The sequence below is a fragment of the Nothoprocta perdicaria genome, unplaced genomic scaffold (genome assembly GCF_003342845.1).
Source record: "Nothoprocta perdicaria isolate Ctin4 unplaced genomic scaffold, notPer1 scaffold_226, whole genome shotgun sequence".
NCBI lineage: Eukaryota > Metazoa > Chordata > Aves > Tinamiformes > Tinamidae > Nothoprocta > Nothoprocta perdicaria.
Genome location: NW_020455445.1, coordinates 97831 through 121445, shown reverse-complemented (window position 1 = coordinate 121445; position 23615 = coordinate 97831). Strand labels below are relative to the sequence as shown.

General features: G+C 40.2%; 1 protein-coding gene across 1 annotated transcript in view; it reads left to right on the top strand.

The window, feature by feature from the left end:
* Window positions 1-210: 210 nt before the first annotated feature.
* AKAP7 (A-kinase anchoring protein 7) overlaps window positions 211-23615 on the top strand; it is an 82733-nt gene continuing 59328 nt past the window's right edge. Inside the window, exons 1-5 of the mRNA XM_026039260.1 lie at window positions 211-349; window positions 1651-1803; window positions 2742-2887; window positions 7368-7504; window positions 11628-11788. Coding sequence (XP_025895045.1) covers window positions 1755-1803; window positions 2742-2887; window positions 7368-7504; window positions 11628-11788 — 493 coding nt within the window. The 5' untranslated portion in view covers window positions 211-349; window positions 1651-1754. The remainder of the gene's footprint in view (window positions 350-1650; window positions 1804-2741; window positions 2888-7367; window positions 7505-11627; window positions 11789-23615) is intronic.

The window sequence follows — 23615 nt, the reverse complement described above, 5'->3', positions numbered from 1 at the left end:
CTGCCCGGCAAAGTCAGTAGGTGAGACGCGGGAAGCAGGTACACCCGCGGAACARCCTGTGCTGCTCCGTGGGGATGTGCCAGCAGGAGCCGTCCCGCTTCCCTCCCTCCCTCCCGCGGCTGCTTCCCGCCGCCCGCAGCTGGGGGCTTTGCTGCTCTGACTCCTGCGCCGCTCCGCTCCCCACGCCGGCCTTCCCTTCCCCTCAGTCTGCCCGCGGAGCTTGTCGGGCCCTCTGGACTGCGCTGCCTCCTAAGGGAACGCTGTTCGCTGCACACTCGTGGTCTAGCAGCAACCAACCGGACTGTAATCGGTTTTCTGTGAGCGGTGCTCTACGTGTTAAGCAATAAATGTATGGCTGCCTTAACATCTCCGTGTCGGGCACGGCTCTTTAGGGGCTGCGGGGGGAGGTGGGCGCCAGTCTAAACACTCCAGTGGCCCCGGCTTCACTTCAGCGGTTGGGCTGCAACCGCACGGTGATTTATGCCACTGCTTCGGGCTGCAGTGAATTAGCCCTTAATGAGACTGCTCTGTCAATCATCTTCCCTGCTACAAAGTGATATATACAGGAAAGAAACACTCTCTGGGGTGGTAGCAGCTCGGGTGGGGCTGTAGTGCTGGTTTTAGGCATGAAGTGCAGCCCGGTGTGCCGCAGAGATGGGAGCTTTGGCTGCCCCGTTTGCTCCGGGGCCAGTTTGGGAGTATCTGCTGCTCACAAGAGCAGCCTCGGCAGTTTGTTGTCTGCAGTAATGAGCTGTCCTGCGATAAACTGGGTGCTGACGTAAGGCTGCTTCCACTACAGTGATTCCTTTGTGGAGTTGTCCGGAAGGAATATTGCTAGATGTCTGTTTATGTGCARGGCCTTTGTGGAAGGCTGCTAAAGGAGACTGTAATTTTTTATTTTTTAAGGTATAAATGCACAAATACTAGGGTTTACTGATGCAGAAACATGAAGCAGATAGGGGAAAATGGCTTGTGTTGGATAGTGCTCTCTGGGAAAGTGGGGAAGAACTTTCTGTAGCTTGTTAAMTGATTTGTTCTTTCACTGTGGCGTTACTTGGAGGTTGCTCTGTAGCCTATCTATAAATTCTTGTGTATGCAAAATGAATTGAGAGTTACTTGGGTTCCTTCTTTAGCTGAAATGGTAAAATTTAAGTTTTTAGAGCCACAGGTCCAGGTCACTGTTGTTGGTAGCGCACTATGCTGTGTTCATCGCCCAGAACAGCACTGGAGTAATTGTCTCTTCCCTAAATGAGAACCTGCTCGTTTATGTTTAGAAAGAGGTTTTTCTTTCTGCCCTTTCTGCCTCTCAKGCTCACAGGATGGTTGAGGTTGGAAGGGACCTCTAGAGATCATCCAGTCCAACCCCCTGCTCCAGCAGGGACACCCAGAGCAYGGGGCACAGGGCRGYATCCAGGTGGGTYTGGAAGACCTCCAGAGAAGGAGACTCCACARCCTCCCTGGGCAGCCTGTGCCAGGGCTCTGGCACCCTCACAAGAAAAAAGATTAGGAAGATCAGTAACCTTCTTAAGCAGGCTATATATCAGTATTTATTGGYTGATAAACAGAGAAACATATACCTTGTACTTTGTATAAAATGTCTCTTGGTTATATTGCAATCTGAGGCCCAGTGTTATTTTAAATATATTACAGATGATCTGGAAGATGTACTGGAGAATGAACTGTTGGAAGAGAAGGAAAGAAGCGCAGAACAGAGAAACGAACAGTGCTCTTCTGCTGAKTCCATTGATGCTCTGATGGCAGAAATGCCATTTGTCGACATCGATATTGAAGATGAATTTGCTGGTAAGTATGTTTAGAAACAAGACAGTGCCACAGCCTACGTGTCACACATTTGGCTCTTGATTCAGCCTGCTGGCATGTACAGGTTGGCTGTCCGTTTGGAACCGAGTCTCACTGAGAACAGAATCAAGAGCTAATCTGTTTTTAGTGCCCAGTCCTGCAAATAGTTTCACATATTAAAATTCACCATTCTGTGGCCCATGATGGAAATGAGGGGATCCGTGGGATGGAGGCATCTCATGTGTCTGTTTATATTAATGTAAGCAAGCCTCTCAAATAATAACAAAGGATTTTATAAAGTCTTGCAGAAATAAGCAGGATAAGCTGGGAGGAGATCATTTCTGCAGCACTGGAAGAGCTGGGCACGTGCACTTTTCTTTCCCAAATTGGAAGGGATCTTCAGAAAAGGAGGAGTTAGAGGGTAGTTTTGGGTTGAATGAAATTTTCTTCTGGACTGGATTTGCTCCATGAACAGTAGATTGGACAGTCCTAGTCCAATATATGTATATAAATATATATATTTTATCCCTTAATCGTCCTTTGTATTGTCTTGTATTATGTTTAAAAATGCAATGTGCACGTGAATATTCAGGCTAGTATTGGCCCTTTTGCCATAAAGTCACATTCCTGTTCAAGCATAGACAGTGTTGGACCTATTGCACTACAGTGTGAATGGTTTGGAAAACCTACATGTCTGTTAGTGGCTGAGAGCTGCTTAGAGGTGTAGGCTGTCAGGTGCAGCACTCCAGTTGATGGCAATGTCACCTTCGAGTCGGAGCGGGATCCCAGTTGGACAGTTCAGGGCATGGGCATGTCGGATGCTTGGGAAGATCTTCCCCATCAGCTGGCACAAGTCCAGCTCTTGTTGGTGTGATTTTTAGCATATTTTTGTTCAGATTTGTTTGTGATCTAACAGTAGTTTAATTTTTTTTTCTCTTCAGTATGTTCGACCTATGAAGTAAATACAAAAAAGAAGAGGAAGAGGACTGCTGGAAGGGAAAATGAAGAAGACAGTGAGAGAAAGAAGAAAAAGAAAAAACAGTATCGGCCAAATTATTTCGTATCTATCCCAATTACTAATCCAGAGGTAATGTTCTTGTATTATATCAGTTTAGTATAACCAAAAATATTTCAGCATGTGCTTCTGTGCAATGTCTGATCTTGAGCAAAAGAAATTGTTTTCAAGTATTTTTCAAAGCACAGTATATTCAAATAGGGACCATTTTATTTACATACTCTTTTGGGGGAATAAAAATGTTTAACCGGAAAAGATTAGAGAAAAACATTTCTCTCTTCAATTTAAATTGTCAGTTTTATGCATTTTACGTCATTTTGATTTCATTTAAATTTCTTCTCTATAGTCTGTTTCTAGTTTTGGTTATTTTGACATTTCATTTTATTTAAACAGGAAAATCCCCTACAATGTATTTTCAGCATTCCTTGGAGGCAGGAATTTATCCTGTATAGCAACACATTCTAAGCTCTTGAAGTTTCATACCCTTTATGAAACTGTTTACTTAAAAAATGAGAATTTCACTTGACTGCAGAGTTCCAGACAAAGAAATCGTCTCAGTCCAAGCTGCTTATTCACTGTAAATTCATCTTTTTCTTGGTTTTGTTTTATTGGAGGAGGTGTGTTTTAGGGATATATTATTTATCTCAGTAAAAATTTAATTTCAATAGCAATTTCTGTTTTAGTTCTGATCCTGCAATATGTTCTGTGGAAATTTTGCAGCCCTCGGAGATTAGAAAAAGCAAAAAAAAAAAAAAAAAAGAGAAAAAAAAGAGGTCCCTTTCTCCTTGAGTTGTTGTTTCTTATATCTGTGAGACAGTTGACAAGTTCTCTACAAGAAGTAAGCACACCCACCTCAGCATATTAGTTAAATAGTCTTTTTATTACATAGACGTCATTTCAGAAGAGAAATTCACTTCATCCTCTTTTCTGTTTTGTATATAAAACATCTTTGGTTAAGATATATATGATTATTTAAAAATGTTTATGTATTTAATAATTATTATTATCAGCAGATAACTTTTGACATATCCTACATCTATAGCATATTCTGTGAGAAAATCAAAAGATAGAATCTGAAATGAAAATAAGTGCAAACAAGATCTGAAAATTACAGTGAAGTCTTTGATTCTTTGAAAATTATTATGTGAAGAAGAGATTATGGGGATTGATTTTTATAATATTCCAATACAACCTGACCCAGATATCTTGGGAGAATTTTTATGCCACTGTTAAATACTGGAACTCTGAAATATCTTTTCCTCTAATCATCTCTTGTGGTTTAACTACTGCAGGAATAATGCTGGGGAGATGTATGCTGATAATTGGCAATTGCTGCTTGCAGTTGTTACTATTTTAAAATGTTGGATAGGTGGAAAAGTGGTAGTTCCGCATTCTTTTCAATATGTCATATATTCAGTAATTACCATTTCCTGTCACTTACAGAAATAAAAGAACAAGCATTTGAGGATTCCAAGACTTCACTATAGTGTTTTGTTTATACTTGCCTTGAAAGGAAAGTTATTCTGAAAGTAGAAAATATACATTGGAATGCATATGTGCAACTTTAAGCTGTAGACTTAAGCACTTGGTCTCCTGATAGCCAGAGGAGGACTGGTAATTATTACAGGTACTTTGTTTAGTAGTGAAAGACTTTTCCTTTGTGAGGAGCTAATTTTATTCTAGCAAAGTGTATTAGGCACTTGAAGTCCTTCTTTATATTAGATGTAGTATCTTTAAGTTTTACATAGAGAAACATTTTGTAGTAATGTTGTTCATATTTCTGGCAATATGAATTGTGCTTTTAAATTAAGCATTTTTCTTGTTACCATTTTAACTATGTTYTCAATCTTCAGCTGGTCCATTAATTTTGAATTTATTACTTTCATTAGAGTTGTATTATTAGTTTTGTAAAAAGATACATTTATAATCATTCCTTTAACTACTTCTAAATTGTGTCTCTGCCGATGCGTTATCAGCTTGGAGATTTACTTTTTCACAGTTCTTTAGTCTTGATTGCAGTGAGGTATAGCTGATCTGTTACACATTTAAACTTTACAGCCTTTGTATTTCCTTCATATTAGTGCTTTTGCAAGAGACAAAACTAAGTTACATTAATATTTTTCAGGATAATGTATTATGAGCAGTATGTGAGGTGACCTAAAATTAGTAATCAGGTATTTCTTTTGGGGGCAATTTTAAAAACAATCTGAGAAGGCAGTAGTTGGCTATGATCTTCTTGTGCATGTTTTTTTTTGTTGAAGTTACGAATTCTCAAATGAAATTTAACATAAATAGTTGAAAGGTCCTGTACGTAGCTGGTTATATATACAATTAAAATGTGTTTATATGGCGGTCCATAACCCGTTATTGCAGAGACGTAGGAAGAGCCCTTGGGTCGTGTAATTAAAGCTAATGGTCCCGAGCAGKTAATTGGCGGGTGTTAGCGGAGCGGATGAGGCGGCGGGTTCCGGGGTGGCCGCGCTGCAGCTGCTGCAATACCTTGTGTTCACGTAACCTCGGCAAGAGCACGCTCAAAATAAGTTCTCAAAGCTCACAAATACCACTGAGAGTTTTCTCGTTTCTCAAAAATAGGGTAGATTGTTTAGAAACTTGTGCCTTTTCCCGTAAGAGGGGGAGCGAACATCTTTTGTCTGCTTTCTGTTTTGCCTTTATCAGTGAAAGAACAGCTRATTTTACAATTTTCTGGTACATCTAGGAGCAGTTCATTGCTGAAATTGCTATCCAGCAGCTCCAAAGTTGGTTGTTAAGTTCTTAGCTTGGTTGTTAGTTTTTAGCTTGGTTTCCTAATGGAGCTTGCACAGTTGTAAGTTTGCCTATTGCTTTGACCTTGTTGTGGCCCCRTTTGTGGCTTCTGAAACTTGTCCACATTTGGATAACCAGATTGACACCCCGGAGGGCCTAATTGCCTGCAGTTTTAATGGGACTGGTGGTTGTGTGMAAGGGATGGCCTTGCTGAGCTCAAGGCTTGTGGTGTGAGGAAGACAGCTAGTTATTCTGTCAGCCCTGCGAGATGAGCAGTGACTGTGCGCGTGTTGGTCAGCCCGCCGGCTCCACGGAGCCGAGCGTTCCCTATGGCACGAGCTGCGTCCGGCCCAGGCCGGAGCGGAGCAGGCAGCTCAGCGTGGGGGCACTTGGAAGCCCCACGGAAAGGCAACTCCGTGGTAGAGGGGCTGGAAGGCGCAGGCTGCAAAGCTGAGCAGCTCTGATGCTTCTCTAGAGCTAGAGTGGCCTTACTGGAGTGGTAGCGCGGTGCCAAAACATTTAGTGCCCCTCTTGTGGCTTCGGAAAGGCTGGTGCCTTTGCACGTGGTGCTTCCTTTGTGGTTCCTTGGCCAGCTCTCAGACTGCACCCATGTGCTAAATGTAGAAACAGTAGTTGAAAATGGAATAAGATTCTAGTTGAAATCATGGATGATTCGTTTTTGAAATAACTGCATTTTCTTTTTTGAGTAATTATGTAGTCACTATGTTGTAATTATTAGGATTACAYGTACTAGTTTTATGTTTATTGGTCTGTTTAAATGTGGGTTACGTTCTTGCTGCATCTGGGAATATAGAAGTGTCATTAATCTAGAATCAAGTAAGTTCTGATTTACAGARGAAGATGTTTGCAATATGATTTATGATCAGAGGTGCAATTTTTTCTATTGACCTCCCTAAGACACATCTGGTTTTGAAGATGTCATACTTGCTTTTTYACTTTGCAAGTTGTTTTTACTTCCCTCTCTGGGTTGGTGAGTTGGTCCCTTTCAGTTAGAATTTGTTTTTATTTATATGGCAAATGAAATAGCACTTCTGCATGGAAGACTTGTCTTAATCTTGGTCCTGTATCCATTATTTTTTTTTTTTTTTTTTAAATTGATTTGTGTGTTCATTTTGATTAACAGAATTGCTAAAATAAATTATGGCCTTTTGTGACTTAAAAGTGACTTGTGCTTATGTTACGAAAGACAGTATTTACAGCAGTTTTAAGKAGTTCTTTTATATACACCTGAATTGATTTGTTTGTAATGCCTTTGCTTGCCTTGGTTTAAGAAATCACACGTTCTGTTAAGAGATTAAGGTTTTTAGGTTTTATTTTAGTCTTGATTGTTATACTCAGCCTTTGCCGCATAACTACAATTGGATTATTGTAATTGCAAGCAGGGTAAATTTTGGAATACACTTCATAAAGCATTCGTGACCATAAGCATAATTTCTGATGCAGAAAATGTAAATCAAGTGCTAAAACATCAGTTTTAGCAGAGAGGATGGAGAAAGTCCRTGAAGAAACCTCTGATTTGTATTACTGGCAGTGCAGAACTTCTGGCTAAAAGCTCCTATTGGGATGTAATGGGGAGATGACAAGTTATTTACTAATCAGCTCATTTCTATCCACTTTGAATTTACTCAAACCRCTTAGAGACTTCATCAGATGATGAAACTTCTGCTAGAATGGTGTGAACAAATAAGTGCTTGACTTCAGTTTGTGTGTTTTCTTGTTCACTAGCATTCTCTGTCATGTCTTTGTCTGTGTATTTCTTTCCTCACAGATTACTGGTGGTATCCAGGCTGTCCAAGACACGATATTGCAAAAGGATCAGAGGCTTTCCAAAGCAATGGTTCACTGTGGCTCGTTGCATGTCACGCTACTGGTGATGCATTTATCCAGTAAAGAAGAAGTTAGTACGTAAGTATTTTGCTGCTAAACTAAGTGTGTACAAATGGCTTTGTTGTTGGAATTCACAAAAAGACTGGGAGGGGCAATGATACTTATTTTCTGTTAACAACAATAAAAATTTCAATAACCCTAGCAATTTATTGTTCCTAAAATGCTGTCTGAATTACTGTTTTTTTTTTTTAACTTGTGCTGAAATGCCATGAGCTCTGCACAAAGCATGCTTTTTTTCCTTGCATTTTTCAGACTCTGTCCTAAAATTGCTTGCATAAATTTCATGTTTGCTGMAGTAATTATTTCAAAGCAGTCTTTTGATGTCGGAGGCGTTAAACAGATTACCAGTTAGGGGGACTTTCAGAATGTCATAGCTCTGCAAATATCATAGGCCGTATTAGTAATCGTCACTGAAAGACTCAGATGAAAAAACCCTTAGCTACAACCTGATGCCTCATGTGGTTAGGGGTCTTTTATGACACTAAGTGAATTTAGTATATTGAAATTAAATATAAGTACACTGAAAAAGAGACGTCTATTAGGCGTAACTGAAAGTAGATTTTTATATTGCTTCAGTGATAGAGCTGAGTTCTTGGGTCATAGGAAAGGTAGACAAGTTATGGAAAGGCATATATAATATGAGCACATTGTGTTTGTGTTTGAATGTTAGATGCAACTATTTGCTTTATAAAAAAGTGTATTTTTACAGTTCATCACGCGCTGCATTGCCATCTGATAACCCTATGCTAATGTACAGTTTAAAGGTTAATAAGATGTTCTTTTAAGCTATATAGCTTAAATAATCCTGCTATATAGCTCTAAATTCTGAATGTTCAAAATAATAATTTGTGTGTCTAGCTGTAATTTTGATTTGAAATGAAAATATAAATTGCACTGTAATGCAAAACACACCTGCACCCACAGGTTTTATTTGACCAGATCTGCATCTTCTGTGTAGATACGATGCATATGTGACATTTCAGTAGTCCCATGCTATAGCTGGAGAAAGCAAACACTTCGAATACACTCTGTTACAGTAACCAGATGCTGATGAATGGGCTCCCGGGATTAAAAGAACATCTGGGATTCCTGAATTCCTCCAGTGCTTATGTATGGATTTTTCAATGGATTGCTCATGAATAGGTATTCAACAGACCCTCATAATGCTGTGGAACAAGCCTTATGTTTTCGCCTCCTCCTAGGAGAGGTTGTTTTTAGGGTTCCCTCCATGGGGTGTCTTGCAGACTTTGCCTGCAGGAGGAGGCTTGCAGGCCTGCCTAGGTCAGATAATTGAGCGCTGCCGTCTCTGGCATCGCTCTGGGTGTCGTAATGCAGTCACGTAATAACCTCTCTGATAGTAAGTGCCTGTGATGAATCATTTGCTCCCCCAGAAAGCTTGGCAGTTAAAGTACAGGTTGCTCATAAGAGAGCCACACTCAAAGTCAGAATATAGAGGCAATTTGGTAGTCAAAGGCAGGCTGTAATAAACAGAAGGTAGTGTGGCCGAGCACATGCTACACAGCTAGAAGTAGTGAGATACCCATATATCGAGATACCAGTTGCCCTGCTTGTGTTTCACATCCGTTTCCCTGAACACTCTAGTACTAAGTCCTTCGTGCCTCTATCCTCTTATCTCTCCATTGAGGATATTGGCAAAGAGACTGTCAGCTTCTTTCAGCACCCTGATCTGAAGGGAGAGAAGTGGATAGCTGGAAATGGAGAATAGAAGGGAAACCAAAGAATGCTGGATCTGCTGGACTTGCTGTCTTCTGGCAGCTTCTTTCTGCCCTGGCCAGGGAGCTGAAGCTCCAGAATATGCTCCATATTATTTGTGATACTTCTTTTTTCCGCAGTGGTGTTTTCTGCTTAATATTTTGGGAGCACTTGAAGAGTAAAAAGCTGTTTTTTTTCCTCATTGTTTCACAAGTTTTTGGTACCAGGTGRATGGAAAGAAACCAAGATCCAGACTGACAAAAGAACCTGTGTGTAATGCAGGGTTACAGCGGCGCCTCAAGCAAAGTGCACTTAGCTAAGTAGGCATCTGAGAGGAGAGTTCACAGGTCCTGAAGTTTGGGTGAGTTAGTTACTTCTGCATTATTYTTCTGCTGTGTATGCACAATAATGCCTCTATCTATGCAGAAGTGAAATGTGCTGAATGTTATTTGAAGTCAAAATGTGTGAAAGAAGGTTGTACCCRTAGTGTTGAATGTAACACAAGCTATAGCAGCAACTGTAGAGCGTGTGATTGAAAAAGCTTAAACCAAGCAAGAAATTAGGACAACACTCCCTTTAAGGAAAGAAGTTCTAGTTTGTGCTAGTATAAACATTGTATAGATATATTTTATCAATTCTTTCAATACAAAATCCATACACAGCCATGGGATCAGGCTGTAGAAATACTGAGTGTTGCCTTCGCAGTGAATAATCCCGTCGTTACTGGGCATTAGTGTCTTGGTGCATCTTGCCTGGGTCTGCCCAGTGCTCAGGGCCTCTGACCTTTTCCTTGCAGATATGGGAGCTAAAATGATTCGACTTGGCTTTTTTTTCTTTTTTTTTTTCTTTTTTTTTTTTTTTATTATGTAAGGTTGCTTTTTCTAGCAAGAATTCCAAATGATCAATTTAACTAGTTTCTGAAAATAACTTGCATGCATTTTAAGTGCTATTAGATTTATGTTACAGCAATACAGGAGACAATAGCCACTGCTTCTGCAGTCCTCACTGGAATGCACTGGATTGCAGAATATTTTTTTCGCCCTCTTGTTATTTCTTCACTGAAGTTAGGAGCAAYGTGTGTGTAAACTCTCTTCTCGTGCCTTGGGGTCAGCGTGCCTGCTGACTGAGTGCACTGCTGTGACTCTGCCCTATACCTGGGTGTGCTTGCGTCAGAACAAATTATTTGGGCATTGTAAACATTGCTTGGGTATGCACTGACAAGAAAACAGCTCTTTGTCAAGGAATAGGTTGTCRCCTAAAAGGGCCTTACGGGAGCTAAAATACTCCTAGGCTGTAGATAAAGTTATAACATGGGCAGAGGACTTTAATCAAGGATCTTCTGTCATGTTGTAATCAACGCTGTTTCTTTCTTGCCCAACCTGGGTTGCAGTTAGCTATGTAGTTCTCATTCAAGGCCCTGTGTTGATAAACACAGGGGAAAAGTCTGCAAAATAATTTATAAATGTGTAAATGGGAAGAATTTAATCTAGCCTACTTCACATGGTAGAAGAAGGATCAGAAATTGTGTTTATGGGTTTCTTCAGATGCAATGAAAAGACTAAAACTCTCTAGATTTTTTTAAGTTGTTACTGCCATCTAGCGCTTATAAAGCTAACATCAGATTAGTGAAATAAAAAGTTTACATTTGAGGTCCTTAAATAGATTTAAAAGGTTCAAGTATGTAAGAGTGATTACTTGCAGAATGCACTAAGTATRCATATATTTGTGTCACATATACATGTGACTGAAGTTAGGAGACTTCAAACAAGGACAAYATAAAATAGTTGGCCTGGAGTTTTATCAGCACCCTATAAATTCTCATTTGTTTGTATAGGGAAAAAATAGGAAAGATATCTTCTCCCCAATGGAACAAATATAAGGAATAAAATTCAGTCTAACCTTTTTTTTTTAATTGGATAATCTTAAAAGAGTTAAAAAAYGTTATGGTTGGAAGCTTCAAATTGAGGTTGAGAGAGATACAACATTTGAGTGTTGTATTCAATTTGAATTGTTGTCCCTGAGTAATCTSAGTCATTTTACTAAAGATGAACAAAACTGTAATGTTTGGGAAAGGAAAATCAAGTGCTTCCTAGGTAGCAGTTTATTTAAATTGACTGCACAAAGCAATAGAGACACTTCACGCTTAATGTCTAGTCACTTTGAGGACTGAGTTAAACTAATTTCAGAAATAATACCTGCTTCTTGGTCTGGCGTGCTGATTCTGTGGCTTTGTGGCAGGGCATATGAAGCTATTTACCTTTATAAAAAATCCAAAATGATCCTGACAGCACTGATAAGAAATATTATGAAAATACTTAAATAGTCAATCAATTGATATTAATAAAGACTATTGGATAGAGAGATTAATAGGTATGTAAACAGTATTAATATTCACTTTCACATAGATATTTTTCTTTCTTCTTGGCAGAGCAGTTGGTGCTCTTTCAGACAGCAAAAGTTTGGTAGAAGATCTCCTAAAAGGAAAAACTGTGGATTTATCTTTTCGAGGAATTGACCACTTCAGAAATGAAGTTGGATTTGTGAAGCTGGCAGACAGTGATCATACTGCTGTACTTACGGAAGTAGCAGGTACTGCTTGTCCATACAGTTTAAGTGCCTTAAAGATTTTTCAACAGCCTTGTGAAGCTGAGGCCTACAGGATRATGGAGCACAAAACTGAGCATATTAGTGCCCCTTTAATAAGCATAAATTTCCCTTTAMCAATTAAAAGGGTTAGGTGGTGGATTTCCCAGCATAGTAGAAAGGGCACTGATGAGACACAGTTATGTTCTCTCAGATCTTTTTAGTGAATATCTAGACAGTGCAGATCTCTAGATGGATACTAAAGCTCCAGCCTACCTTGTTTTGGTCCAGGTAACATCTGCTGCTTCTCAGTGGACATTTACACTTCTTTTGATCTGTATATTCATAATTACTGACTCCAAGAGCTGTAACTTGAGATGCATTTTGCCTAATGCAGGGTTCATGTTTCTACTATGTACATTCACCTTGCTGAGCAAAGCGCTGAGGCACTGAGTGATGCTCTTTCGGTAACTGTGYGCTAAGGGAAGTCTTAGGTTCTCTTTCTTTTACTTACTGTTTATATCACTCTTAAATCTCAGTGACTTAAGTTGCAAGTTACCACACACATGCACACACACATATCTCCACATATATATATGTATGTGAATGTAAATATATATATATGTGCGCATGCACACATATGCATAAATATAAAAGTGTGTATGTATACATATACATGTATATGTTTATATGCATATGTAGGGTAAAATGTAGCTTTTTCTGCAGAGCTGGTAGAAGAAGGGGAAATGAGGAAAGGGCACAACTGAGGKGTCAGAGGAGGGGAGCTGGATTCCATGCAGCTTTCGCCTGACATTTCCTCATGGCCGTGCAAGTGTGAATCCCTGTGTGGATTCTGCTCTGAGAGGATCCCTTCTTCTCGCTTGTTTGGCAATTCTCAAGCTACTAGAACGTGTAGCAGGCACGTACTGTTGGGGAGGTGCACCCGGGTGTGCTCCTCCAGAGCAAAGCTCTCAATTTGGTCCTAACAGTGCAGTAAGACCACTGCCTTTGCCAGAAGGAAACTCTGATTCACCGGGAACATGTACATTAAAAGGCATAAAAACAGGTGAGAAACAACGGCAGTAGCTAGATCAAAACAAAGTAGGGTTGAGTTTTCATATCTGTCTACCAATCRGTCTTTAAGCTATGTTGTTTATAGATGCTAAATAAAAAGGTCTAAGAGAACAGAAATGTCTGTAATTCATCAGTGTCCTTTTAAACTATCCCAACAATTCRAACTATTCCTTGGAAAGACTCTTTGAAAGAGTTTTTCAGTATTGATGAATTATCTTTTGTGCTGTGGGGAATGTGAGGTCACACCATTTTTTAATGGTGAAATAGCCCCCATATAGGACGTTTTGCAGAGTAGCAGAGACTGTTGCTGTCACGCTATCTTTTGTGCAGCTTGTAGAGAAAAAAGGAAAAAAAAACCTTACTGATACATTACTTTTTCTAGCAGTTAATTAGTTTAGTTGCTGAAGCACCTTTTAAAAGTGTTTAGAATTTTTCTTTTTTGTTCCAAAAAAGGTTGAAGACATTGAGAGAGAACTTTTTCATCTTACGGAATTGGTTATGCTGTTATTAGGCRATATTTATAAGAAGCAATGCTTTAAAAAAAACCCTGAAGCTCTTAAGAGAGAATTATTTCTGAAATTCACTGTGATAGAAATGGAAGAGGACTTACAATTCCAGAGAATCTACAGCTGTTGAATAATATTTAATTATTTCAAATATCTCATTTACCAAGGTTTTTATTTTTTCATTCTTTTGGAAGATACACTCCCTTATCCTTGTTTTTGACTTCAGGTTTCTTTTAAAAGATGATGGAATATTTATTGTACATTCTCTATTTTATTAGCCAGGAGATAACTCATAARCTCATCTCTTATGAAGCAGATAAATGTTTTCTGTTAGTGACGGTAGCTTTTGAAATATTTATAGTAAATTATTAAGAACTTCAAATTAATTAAAGTTGCTAGAGACAGAAAGCTCATTATCTTTTACCTCTAAAAAATAATGAAAGTTATTGCAAATTTTCTTCCYATTTTAAATTAATTTTTCAGATTTTAATCAAATTGCACAGATGAAGAATTGGATTAACTGAAAACAAAGGTTAAACTCTAGACACTCCCTAATAGTAAGATCAGAATTTTGCCAGTCTTCATGGGAAGCTGGTGGGGAAAGGAGTTATTAGGTCTGATTCCTTCAAGTGCTGCAGTACAGCACTTGATTTCTCAGTGTCTCAGGTGCCCATCTGAAATTACAAAACTTTTTTTTCTGTAAAGCATAACATTTACTCATGCCTACTGATGAAAATTCTTTGCTTATGGTAAAACTTGAATTGCTTATTATTATTATTTATTACTGCTTTTTAATAAAGACATTCCTTATCATTTTAGTACTTATTTCTGTCARCTGCAGTTTCTTGGCCTTATGCCTTTCGTTTAGTTTCTAGACGTGTACAAGTATGTCTGTTTCAAGTGTGTTTCATCTGGCTTTAGTGCTAAAATGGGATAGGAAGCTGAACATGACCAGAAGAAAATGGTATGACCTCAGGATATCCTCTCTCAACATCCTTATTGACTGTCATAACTATAAACTGAGTTGCTGTTGATTTCAGAGTATCTTTCTTGGCTTTCTTGGAATTGCTGGTGTCATTTCATAGCAGGCAGCCTACACTTTAGGAGAGCGAATTTAGTTTTCATATATTAATGCCTACACAAGAGAAAGGTTTTTGCATCTGTAGTTGTGTGATACTGCAAAGTGTACAAGTGTGTTTCAAAAATAAGGTTAGTTGCAAACTAAATCAGTGCAATGGGCAAAGTATGARTAAAATTAAAAAATAAAGAGTACATACTAATTAATTTCAACCTATGTCTTCATTAGATTTAATGCGACCCTGTGCCCCGTGCTCTGGGTGTCCCTGCTGGAGCAGGGGGTTGGACTAGATGATCTCTAGAGGTCCCTTCCAACCTCAACCATCCTGTGATTCTGCGAAAGGACTTGCTGCAAGTAACCTGACAAAGTAGTTAGTTAATGCACTGGTGTCCTTCAGGGCGGTGCAGTTAGAATATAAAGTAATATGAAACAGAGGAATCCGTATGGATGCTTCAGTACCGCTTTGGCRAGCGAGACAGCTGATGGGAGCCCTCTCAGCCACACCAAAATATTTGATTTCCAGTATCTTTAGCATAATGATGTGGAGAGATAATAAGAGTGTTTTCTTCAAYGGTGTTCTGTATTTTCTTCAACCTTGTAATTTCCTTTGTTTCAGTGGGCCTTACTTTGGGAACTGGTGTATACTCATTGTCTTTTACTAAGGTTATTGAATACCAGCCATGGCACCTTTCCAGGTGGTGTCAGACCCACTGGAAACAAGAATATGGATTTTTTAAATTATTATTGTTGTTGTTGTTGTTGTTGTTGTTGTTGTCGTCATCACTTCGGGTGCATTGGATGTTTCATGTAACTCATTACAGAGCCCTAAAAATGTTTTTACCTGCTTTTTGTTACTTATGAAGTTAGCTCAATGGGTCAAATCAAAATGATTGTGTATCTTATCTATAGTTCCACTCCCTATACAGTTATATTTGTAAGCAAATATTTATTGGTGCACTGCTGTTCTTGTATACCATGGACCTGCACCTGAAACAGTGACTGTAACAGTCACAGAATCATAAAGTCACAGAATCACAAGATGGTTGAGTTTGGAAAGGACCTCTAGAGACCATCTAGTCCAACCCCCCTGCTCCAGCAGGGACACCCAGAGCACGGGGCACAGGGCGGCATCCAGGCGGGWTKGGAAGATCTCCRGAGAAGGAGACTCCACAACCTCCCTGAGCAGCCTGTGCCAGGGCTCAGGCACCCTCACAGGAAGGAAGTGTTTCCTTAAGTTCCTGTGGAACTTTTGGTGCTCAGCTTGTGGCCGTTTCCTCTAGTCCTGTCGCTGGCCACCACTGAAAAGAGGCCGCCCCCTCCTCCTCACTGCCTCCCTTGAGGTATTTGTACACACCGATCAGGTCCCCCCTCAGCCTCCTCTTCTCCAGGCTGAACAGGCCCAGCTCCCTCAGCCTTTGCTCACAGGGCAGATGTTCCAGGCCCCTGATCATCCTGGTAGCCTAATCACCTTTGTAGCCCTATCAGTGACAGATCCCTTGTCATGTAAAGGAGCCTTTTAACCCAGCGGAGCCTTCGAGTTGATTTGCTGCATTATATCGCTAGTACGTCAATTCCAAAGAGGCTGCACGTCGGGAACCGGGAATTATGCCTGGTGTTCTTAGCGCTGAGTGGTGTCCTGAACACTGTTGTGAGGGAGCGGAGGCCGCTSCGCGCCGTGGTGGGGGGCGGGAGGAGGTACAAGATGCCGTTATTTCCGTTGTTCTTTATGGCCCGGTACAGAGATGTTGCTGGGCTGTTTGGTTTTAGGCGAGGCTGGGTTTAGTTTGTTACAAGAGCTGCTCTGTTTTAAGCTGATGTCTGGTTTCTTCTGCGCTGTGAGATGTGGATTTACTTTACCTGTTACATTGTGTTCTGCATGGGCATTGAAGGAGAAATATTGCTAATGCTAAAAAAAAATGGAAAATATATCAAGCTCAAATTTACTTCCTATAAGTAAATAAGTAGTAAATAGCCCAGTTTAGTTTCATAAATTATGTGGAAATATTTTGTGTGAAACTGGTAACATCTGAATATGCTGCATTGTTATAATGGTTAAGGGTTTGTCTGGTAATACTTACGTAAATATAAATTTGTCATGTGCAAGACTTCAGGAGAAGGCAGAGATAATATGGATTTTCTGTTTGCTTTGATTTGTTAATTATTCTCCAGGAAGCTTTTAAAAGACATGAGCATCATGTAATTTTGCAGCAGAAACGATGCTATTCAAAAATTCTATGTCAGGATTGTGAGAAGTATTTTAATCGCTTTCGGTTTTAGTCTGAATCTTTAAAGAAATCCTGAGCAAAAACAAAGTATACACTTAGTGACTTCAAATGAGACTTCACTTCTTGTGCCTTGCCRCACCACAGAATATCTGTGGTAGTAAGTGAATGTGGAAAAGGCAATGAGCTACTTGGCTTAGACTTTCATTTTAGTAATTAAATTGTAAATAAGGTTGCGGGAGCCGAATAAGTAAATCTTGTATTTAATCCATAGGGCATGGAGATTTTCCATGTATGCCAGGATGATGCAGGTTATGTTCCGACCATCAGAGGGAGCCTGTATTCCACGAACAAAATAGTTTCTCCTCAGTTRGTGCCGATTCACTGTTTCAATGATTCACTTGAGCCTTCGTTTTTGCAGAAAATGATGATTTTGGGGGTTAGATGTGACCATGCAGGGAGAGCTGCRCGGTCAGCACACACAGTGTTCCCGGCCGTGCCCTCCTGTTGCAGCTCTCTCCCAGTGACAGCCCCATCCTGCCCCTGGGCAGGGGGGCTGTGGGTGAGTTACAGCTGTGGTTAAGTTAACCAAATTAACCATTTTTTGCTTCTTTTTTTTCTCCTCTGTCTTTACCAGCTAATGTTTAACCTGTGCACTTTCCTGCATTACTACATGAATGTTAACACAGGAGAAAGGAGCAGTGGCAGGAGTGAGACTGGAGAGGCCCCAGCTCTTTCAGCAGCAGGRCTGGTTTATTTACTTCCCAAAAGATGATGGAACCACATGTTTAACATCCAGTGCAGAGTGAGGTGTGTTGCCCTCAGATATGTCTCTGTGCTGATTTTAGAGAGGGCCCAGATAAATCTTTTAATCTAGGAGTTTCAGGTCCAGATGGTTGAATGCTGAATAAATGAATTTTGCTTCTTGTCAGTGGCTCTTAAGTCATTTCATGCAATGTATACCCTGAGAACTCAAACCAGCTGTAATTTTCTATTAAAAGAACTGGTGGGTATAAAGTGAACAAACAGTTGCTAGTCCAAATCAATAACAGTGTACTGCTGTGATATATATTAGATTATCTCCTGTTAGTGCACGTTCCATTAATTACAGTTCCAACRAATGTAGGAGGCAGAACTCTCTTGGGCTGCACAGAAATGGGCTCATCCACAGCAGGAGAAGCATGCTGTAAAATTGAAGATAAGCAGCAGTGTTCAGCTGTCTCTGAAATAAAAATTTTCAGTGTCACCAATTACTTACATGCCAGATCATGCTGACACATATAGCCAGGGAAAAGAAAACACCTTGTGATTCATTTAATTGCAAGATCCAAGCTACCTGAGTGCTGGTTGCATTAGACTTTGCAGTGTTTGTGCCCTCTGCTAGATGCTGTGCAGTTTTAGTTAAGCTTTGTCCTGCGTGACTGTTTTATTTTGGGCCTCTTTGCTAGATAAATGCTGAAATCAGGGGCAAACATTTTAATGAAAAAATGAACAGTTGCCATTTAAGGCCTACTTTAACACCAGAGTTTCATAAATTTGTGCTTCCAGCAGGGAATAATTATTAAATACAGTGGGCTGTTGAATTAATGCACCCATGTAACTAGGGGAGTACTAAATGCTGTGCCATTACCAAGTCCCTTGGCTCCCTCTCCTCTTTTTGAGTATCACGTGGCAAGTAAATAGGCCGAGGTGACATGTTAGAGATGTAACAGAGAGCTGGGCTACAGCAGAGTATTGCAGGGTCTGTCTCACGCTTTGAGTCTGCTACAGGTATTCAGGCAAGGTCTTGACATTTTGATCAACAGTTTGAAAAAGAATGGAAAGAATGAAAAAAAAATCATTTTTTGGAGTAAAATGTGATTTGGTTCTGTAATAAAAGCATTTTTCGGAAAGCATGGAGGAGGCAAATGTGCAAGGAAGTTGGAGTTTAATTCCTGCTGCTCTTGCCTCATTTTTGTTAAGCAGAGGGTCTGCTCATAAGACAAGAGCAAAGGGAAGTAACTGTACAGGAGGATGGGGGCATTTACACATCAGGGTATTTAAACAAAGCAAAACACTCTAATTTTCTGCTGCACAGTTATGTGGGAAGAGGRTCTTCAAATAATTGCAGGCAACTAATTAATAGGGTGATATCTAAATTTGTCATACTGTTTTTATCTGTGCATCTTGATGTTCATTATGGATTTTATTTTCACTGTAATTGTGTGTGACAGAGATGAAACAAACTAACCGTGTGCATGCCTCACTTTGAATCTGCAGTTTCATTTCTGTTTCTTGATAGTTATAAGATATTTTTGACTGCTAACACCCCTCTGTTTATGCAGAATACATATGGGAGTGGGGGAACTTGAATCCGAGTTGCTGGACACTTCTGTATTAATAATAAAACCGAACATGGTGCTCGCAATCCTGATTGCCTTAATTCCTTTAAAACRCTGAACAGTGAACTCAGCTTTTGTTTTTTAATGCTAAAAATGRCAAGTCCTGTGGTTCTCTGAATGCCAGGACAGCAAGTGCATTAGGATCTCAGTTACACGGTTCCTTCCTGCCAAGCACTGAACAACAGTAGCTATGACAGGTAAGTTATTAAAAAGGGGCAGTAAGATATGCTTTTGAYGCTCAAAAGAAGGTGCTTTCACCTACTGCTTGTGTGATAGTGGTAAATATTTAGGAAGTTTTGGAATAAATGAAAGCTGTGGAGAGAAGTATCCATCCTCAAAAAGTCCTGCGTAAGCCTCTATTTCAACTATAATACTTTGAGGCTTCACATCGGTGGTGTTTTGTGTAGTGAGGTTTACCTTACATGCTGGCATCCAGGCAAACAACTGGGAATTGCATGGTAATTGCTTGATCACTGGTTGCTTTGCGATCAAACTCGATCTTAAAGGTMTTTCCCAGCCTATAATCCAGTTCTATGATCCACTGCTCCTTGGATTGGATATAGGAAATGAGCACTTATTTCCTCTCTGTAATTCTGTGAGGCTGGAGAGTAAAGAATAGCCCACGTGTGATTTTAATAGCCATATATCTCACTGATACATGGCTAGGGTTATGACATAGTGGCACCACACTGTACAAAAGTTTGAGCCCATATATAAGCAAATTACAGTGGAAGACATAGACTGTTGCTTACTGGTAGCCACAGCATAACCCGRCCGTTTTCAGAGAAATGCAGAGAAGCAATGTGTGTGAATAAGAATAGTCACTTTTGTGTGCAGAAGTGAAAAGCCAGGCTTTTCCTTGTGTCCGGCAGAGAAACATCCCCAGCACCATGAGGCAGGATGAGTTTGGCTTAGCCAACAGAGACTGAGAGTTCCTGAGCTCCGTAAGAGCTGTGAGATGCTCCTCAGCCTGRTGCTGCCCCTCACAACAGCCGCCGAGAGGTGGCAGGGAGCCTGGTGCTTGGTGCCCTGTTCAATTCTCTATTCCAAGCACAACATGAATTCTGAAATCATATTTTTAATGTATTCACCTCTGGTGATTTGTAATTGCACTTTTCTTTGCCTCTAAAATAGTTCATTTCACTGCTTGGAAATAGTTGAGTTCGCTGCCTGGAAAGGTGCCTTGTGAGGCTCTGTATGTGCTTGTGCTCTCTGCTATTAATAAGGTCAGGATGAGCAGAAGAGCTTCTTTGGAAACCCAGACTTTGCCCAGACAACAGAATAGCCTTTAAACTAGGGAGTTACAAATTTCAATGGGATATGTTGAAGTTAGAATAAAAATTCTAAGTGATCTATGCTTAGCTTCTCTCTGTTTTCAAGTGTGAAGAGAGAGATTTTTGATCCAGAGAGAAGCCATTGTTTCTAAATGCTGTTTTTTTTAAATTCAGAGAACATGGTTTAGAGACGAACAAAAATAATAATAGACTGCAAAAAAAATGTGCTGCAGAGTATGGCACTCTTCTGTATTGTGTTTCTAATGAAATCTGGGAGAAGAAAATGGCTCCTTACATTACGGAATCTCTCTACATGCAATTYTTTCCTTATTGATTTAGCTGTTGAATATTTTTGGCATTCTCAGTGTAGAGCTGTTCCGAGTAACTTTCATATGTCACATTTGAAGTCTAGTCATGGAGAAAGAGTTGCTTTCCCCCAACAGATTGAGCTGCACCCAGTGCAAGGGATGCAGATGACATTCAGTAATTTTGACATGCAAAAAATAAGGCACAAAATGGTATTATAAAGTACTTCAAAATACAGAAAAGGTGCCCTGAAAGCAGTTCAAAAAGTTGATCCAGGAGTCATTAAGGTTGTAAAAATAGCCTTGACTCTTACAGATTATATTTTGAAACTGCACGCACGGGTCAGCCTGAGGCTGACGAGGGATCTGGCTTGATTTTCAGTCTAGCTGGTAATGTTGGAGGTGGAGATGTCAGGTCCTCATCTGTGATGACCTGTAGGCTTTGCCTGCCCCTCATTCTTCTCACTGGCCTGGCATGGCTCTCAGCTCGGGCAGTTCTCAAACTCACACCATCGTGTGTTTGCTCAGTCTTCAAATCTGCTTTCATGCTACCCCTCAGCCTGGAACTTGCTCACAGCAGCGATGCTTCTTTCCTCAGCTCTTTTAAARCCTGCTTTGTAACTACTTCTTCAAAAAGTTACATTGATTAATAGCATTACGTTATCACTTAATCTTCCTTTTTTTTTTTTTTTTTTTTTTTTTTTTTTCCTTTTTTTTTTTTTTTTTTTTTTTTTTTTTTTTTTTTTTTTTTTTTAATTCCCTCTCTTTTCTCTCAGATTTGTTTTCTTTTTGACTACTTTTGGAGAAAGGGATGTGATTATATTGGAAGTCACCTTAACCAGTGCAGTGTCCCACTTTCGCTAAGTGTGAGACACTGCAGAGCGGGGCACCCTCTGCGGCACTAGCCGTGGGGCTGCTCAGCGGAGCCTGTGCTGTTTATCAGCAGCCCAAGTCATSGCAAAGGTGCAGGAGATGGTCAAGTCTGACAAGCAGGGGTTTGTGCATGCATGTACACACAGGTGCATTCAATTTAAACCTGCAGTCTTTTTCTGAAATTATATTTCTTCCTCATTCTAACCCAGTTTTTCTTTTTTTTTTCTTTTTTTCTTTCTTGAATATAATTGAAAGGTTCTTTTTTTTTAAAAAAAAAAAAAAAAGCTTAACTTTGAAAAGTTAAATAGAAGTCAGTATTACAAAATGAAGACATGCAGGCCATTTACTTGCTGTCCTGCATTTTAAGATGGAGCTGTCGTATTTTTCCACTGAAGAACAAGGATTTACAATCCTGTGATCACATGTGCATGGGCAAATTCCTGATGCAGCAGCAAGCTCATGTGGAGTTCTGGGAATACCCTTAGGMGTGCCTGTCTCCAGCAGTATGGATCTCAGATGCAAAGGAGGGCAAAATCGAGCTTTTAGGAATGAAGACCATGAGACTGAGTTCCTAAGACTGAATCACAGGGTAGCAGAAATTTATTTTTAATGCGACTAGCCCTCTTTTGAAACAGTGAAGTGAGCGACCCCCAAATAATGCAGTTAAGAGAATCAAAGACCAGGAACTAGACTTGTTAGAGGAGATTTTAGTTTTGAATAAATATAATAAATTATAAATAAATAATAATGTGCTGAATAAATAAAATTATTCAGCACATTGTTTAGTCTGCCAGTATCAAAAAATAAGCTGCCCATTGGATGCCTGGAAATACATACATGGCATTACTAAATGGCTTAATTTGAACATACGTATCTCAGTTTGCTAGAAGCAGCAAACATTGATTTATCTGTAGTCTTCTGTTTTGATGTGTTCATGTATTGATCAGTAGCATTTTTAGGCACACCTGCACAGCAGCTTAACAGAGATTCAGAATGTAAATTTAGATCTATTTCCCATGGGCACAATTCAGAGTAAAAACGTGAAGAAGCAAGCTCTACTTGCATGTAGATGTGTATATAGATATATAGAAAAGGATATGTAAACATATCACAGAATCACAGAATGGTTGAGATTGGAAGGGACCTCTAGGGATCATCTAACCCCCCCTCCCCTGTCCCTGCTCCAGCAGGGACACCCAGAGCACGGGGCACAGGGCGGCATCCAGGTGGGTGTTGAAGATCTCCAGAGAAGGAGACTCCACAGCCTCCCTGGGCAGCCTGTGCCAGGGCTCTGKCACCCTCACAGGAAAGAAGTTCTTCCTCATGTGGAGATGGAACTTCTGATGTTTCAACTTGTATCCATTATCTCTTGTCCTGTCACTGGCCACCACTGAGAAGAGTTTGGCCCCTTCCTCCCTAGATCCTTGCTACACATATTTATACCTACTGATCAGATAGATCCCCTCTCAACTCCTCCTTTTCTCTTCTCCAGACTAAACAGGCCCAACTCACTCAGTCTCTCCTCATATGAGAGATGCTCCGCTCCCTTAATCATCTTTGTTGCCCTCCGCTGGACCCTCTCTAGAAGCTCCACATCTCTCCTATACTGGGGAGCCCAGAACTGCACCCAGTACTCCAGGTGCGGCCTCACCAGAGCTGAGGAGAGGGGCAGGATCCCCTCCCTTGACCTCCTGGCAACACTCCTCCTGATGCAGGCCAGGATCCCATTGGCCTTCTTGGCCACAAGGGCACACTGCTGACTCATGGTTAACTTAGTGTCAACCAGGACTCCCAGGTCCCTCTCTGTGGAGCTGCTTTCCAGCAGCGCAACCCCTAATCTGTACTGRTGCCTGGGGTTATTCCTGCCCAGGTGCAGGATCCTCCACTTGTCCTTATTGACCCTYATGAGGTTCAACCTCTCTGCCCAACTCGATAGACATACATCTCTGTATAAGCTCTACTTTTATATATATGTTTATATTATAAAGAGACTAATAAAAGCATAGAAAGGCATCATAATTGTGCAGCATGATGTAACAGGGTAGATAATGTGTGGGGAGGAAGCCAAATCAGGTCTTGATTAAGGTTTTAATGCAGACCTGAGAGAACACCACTCACAA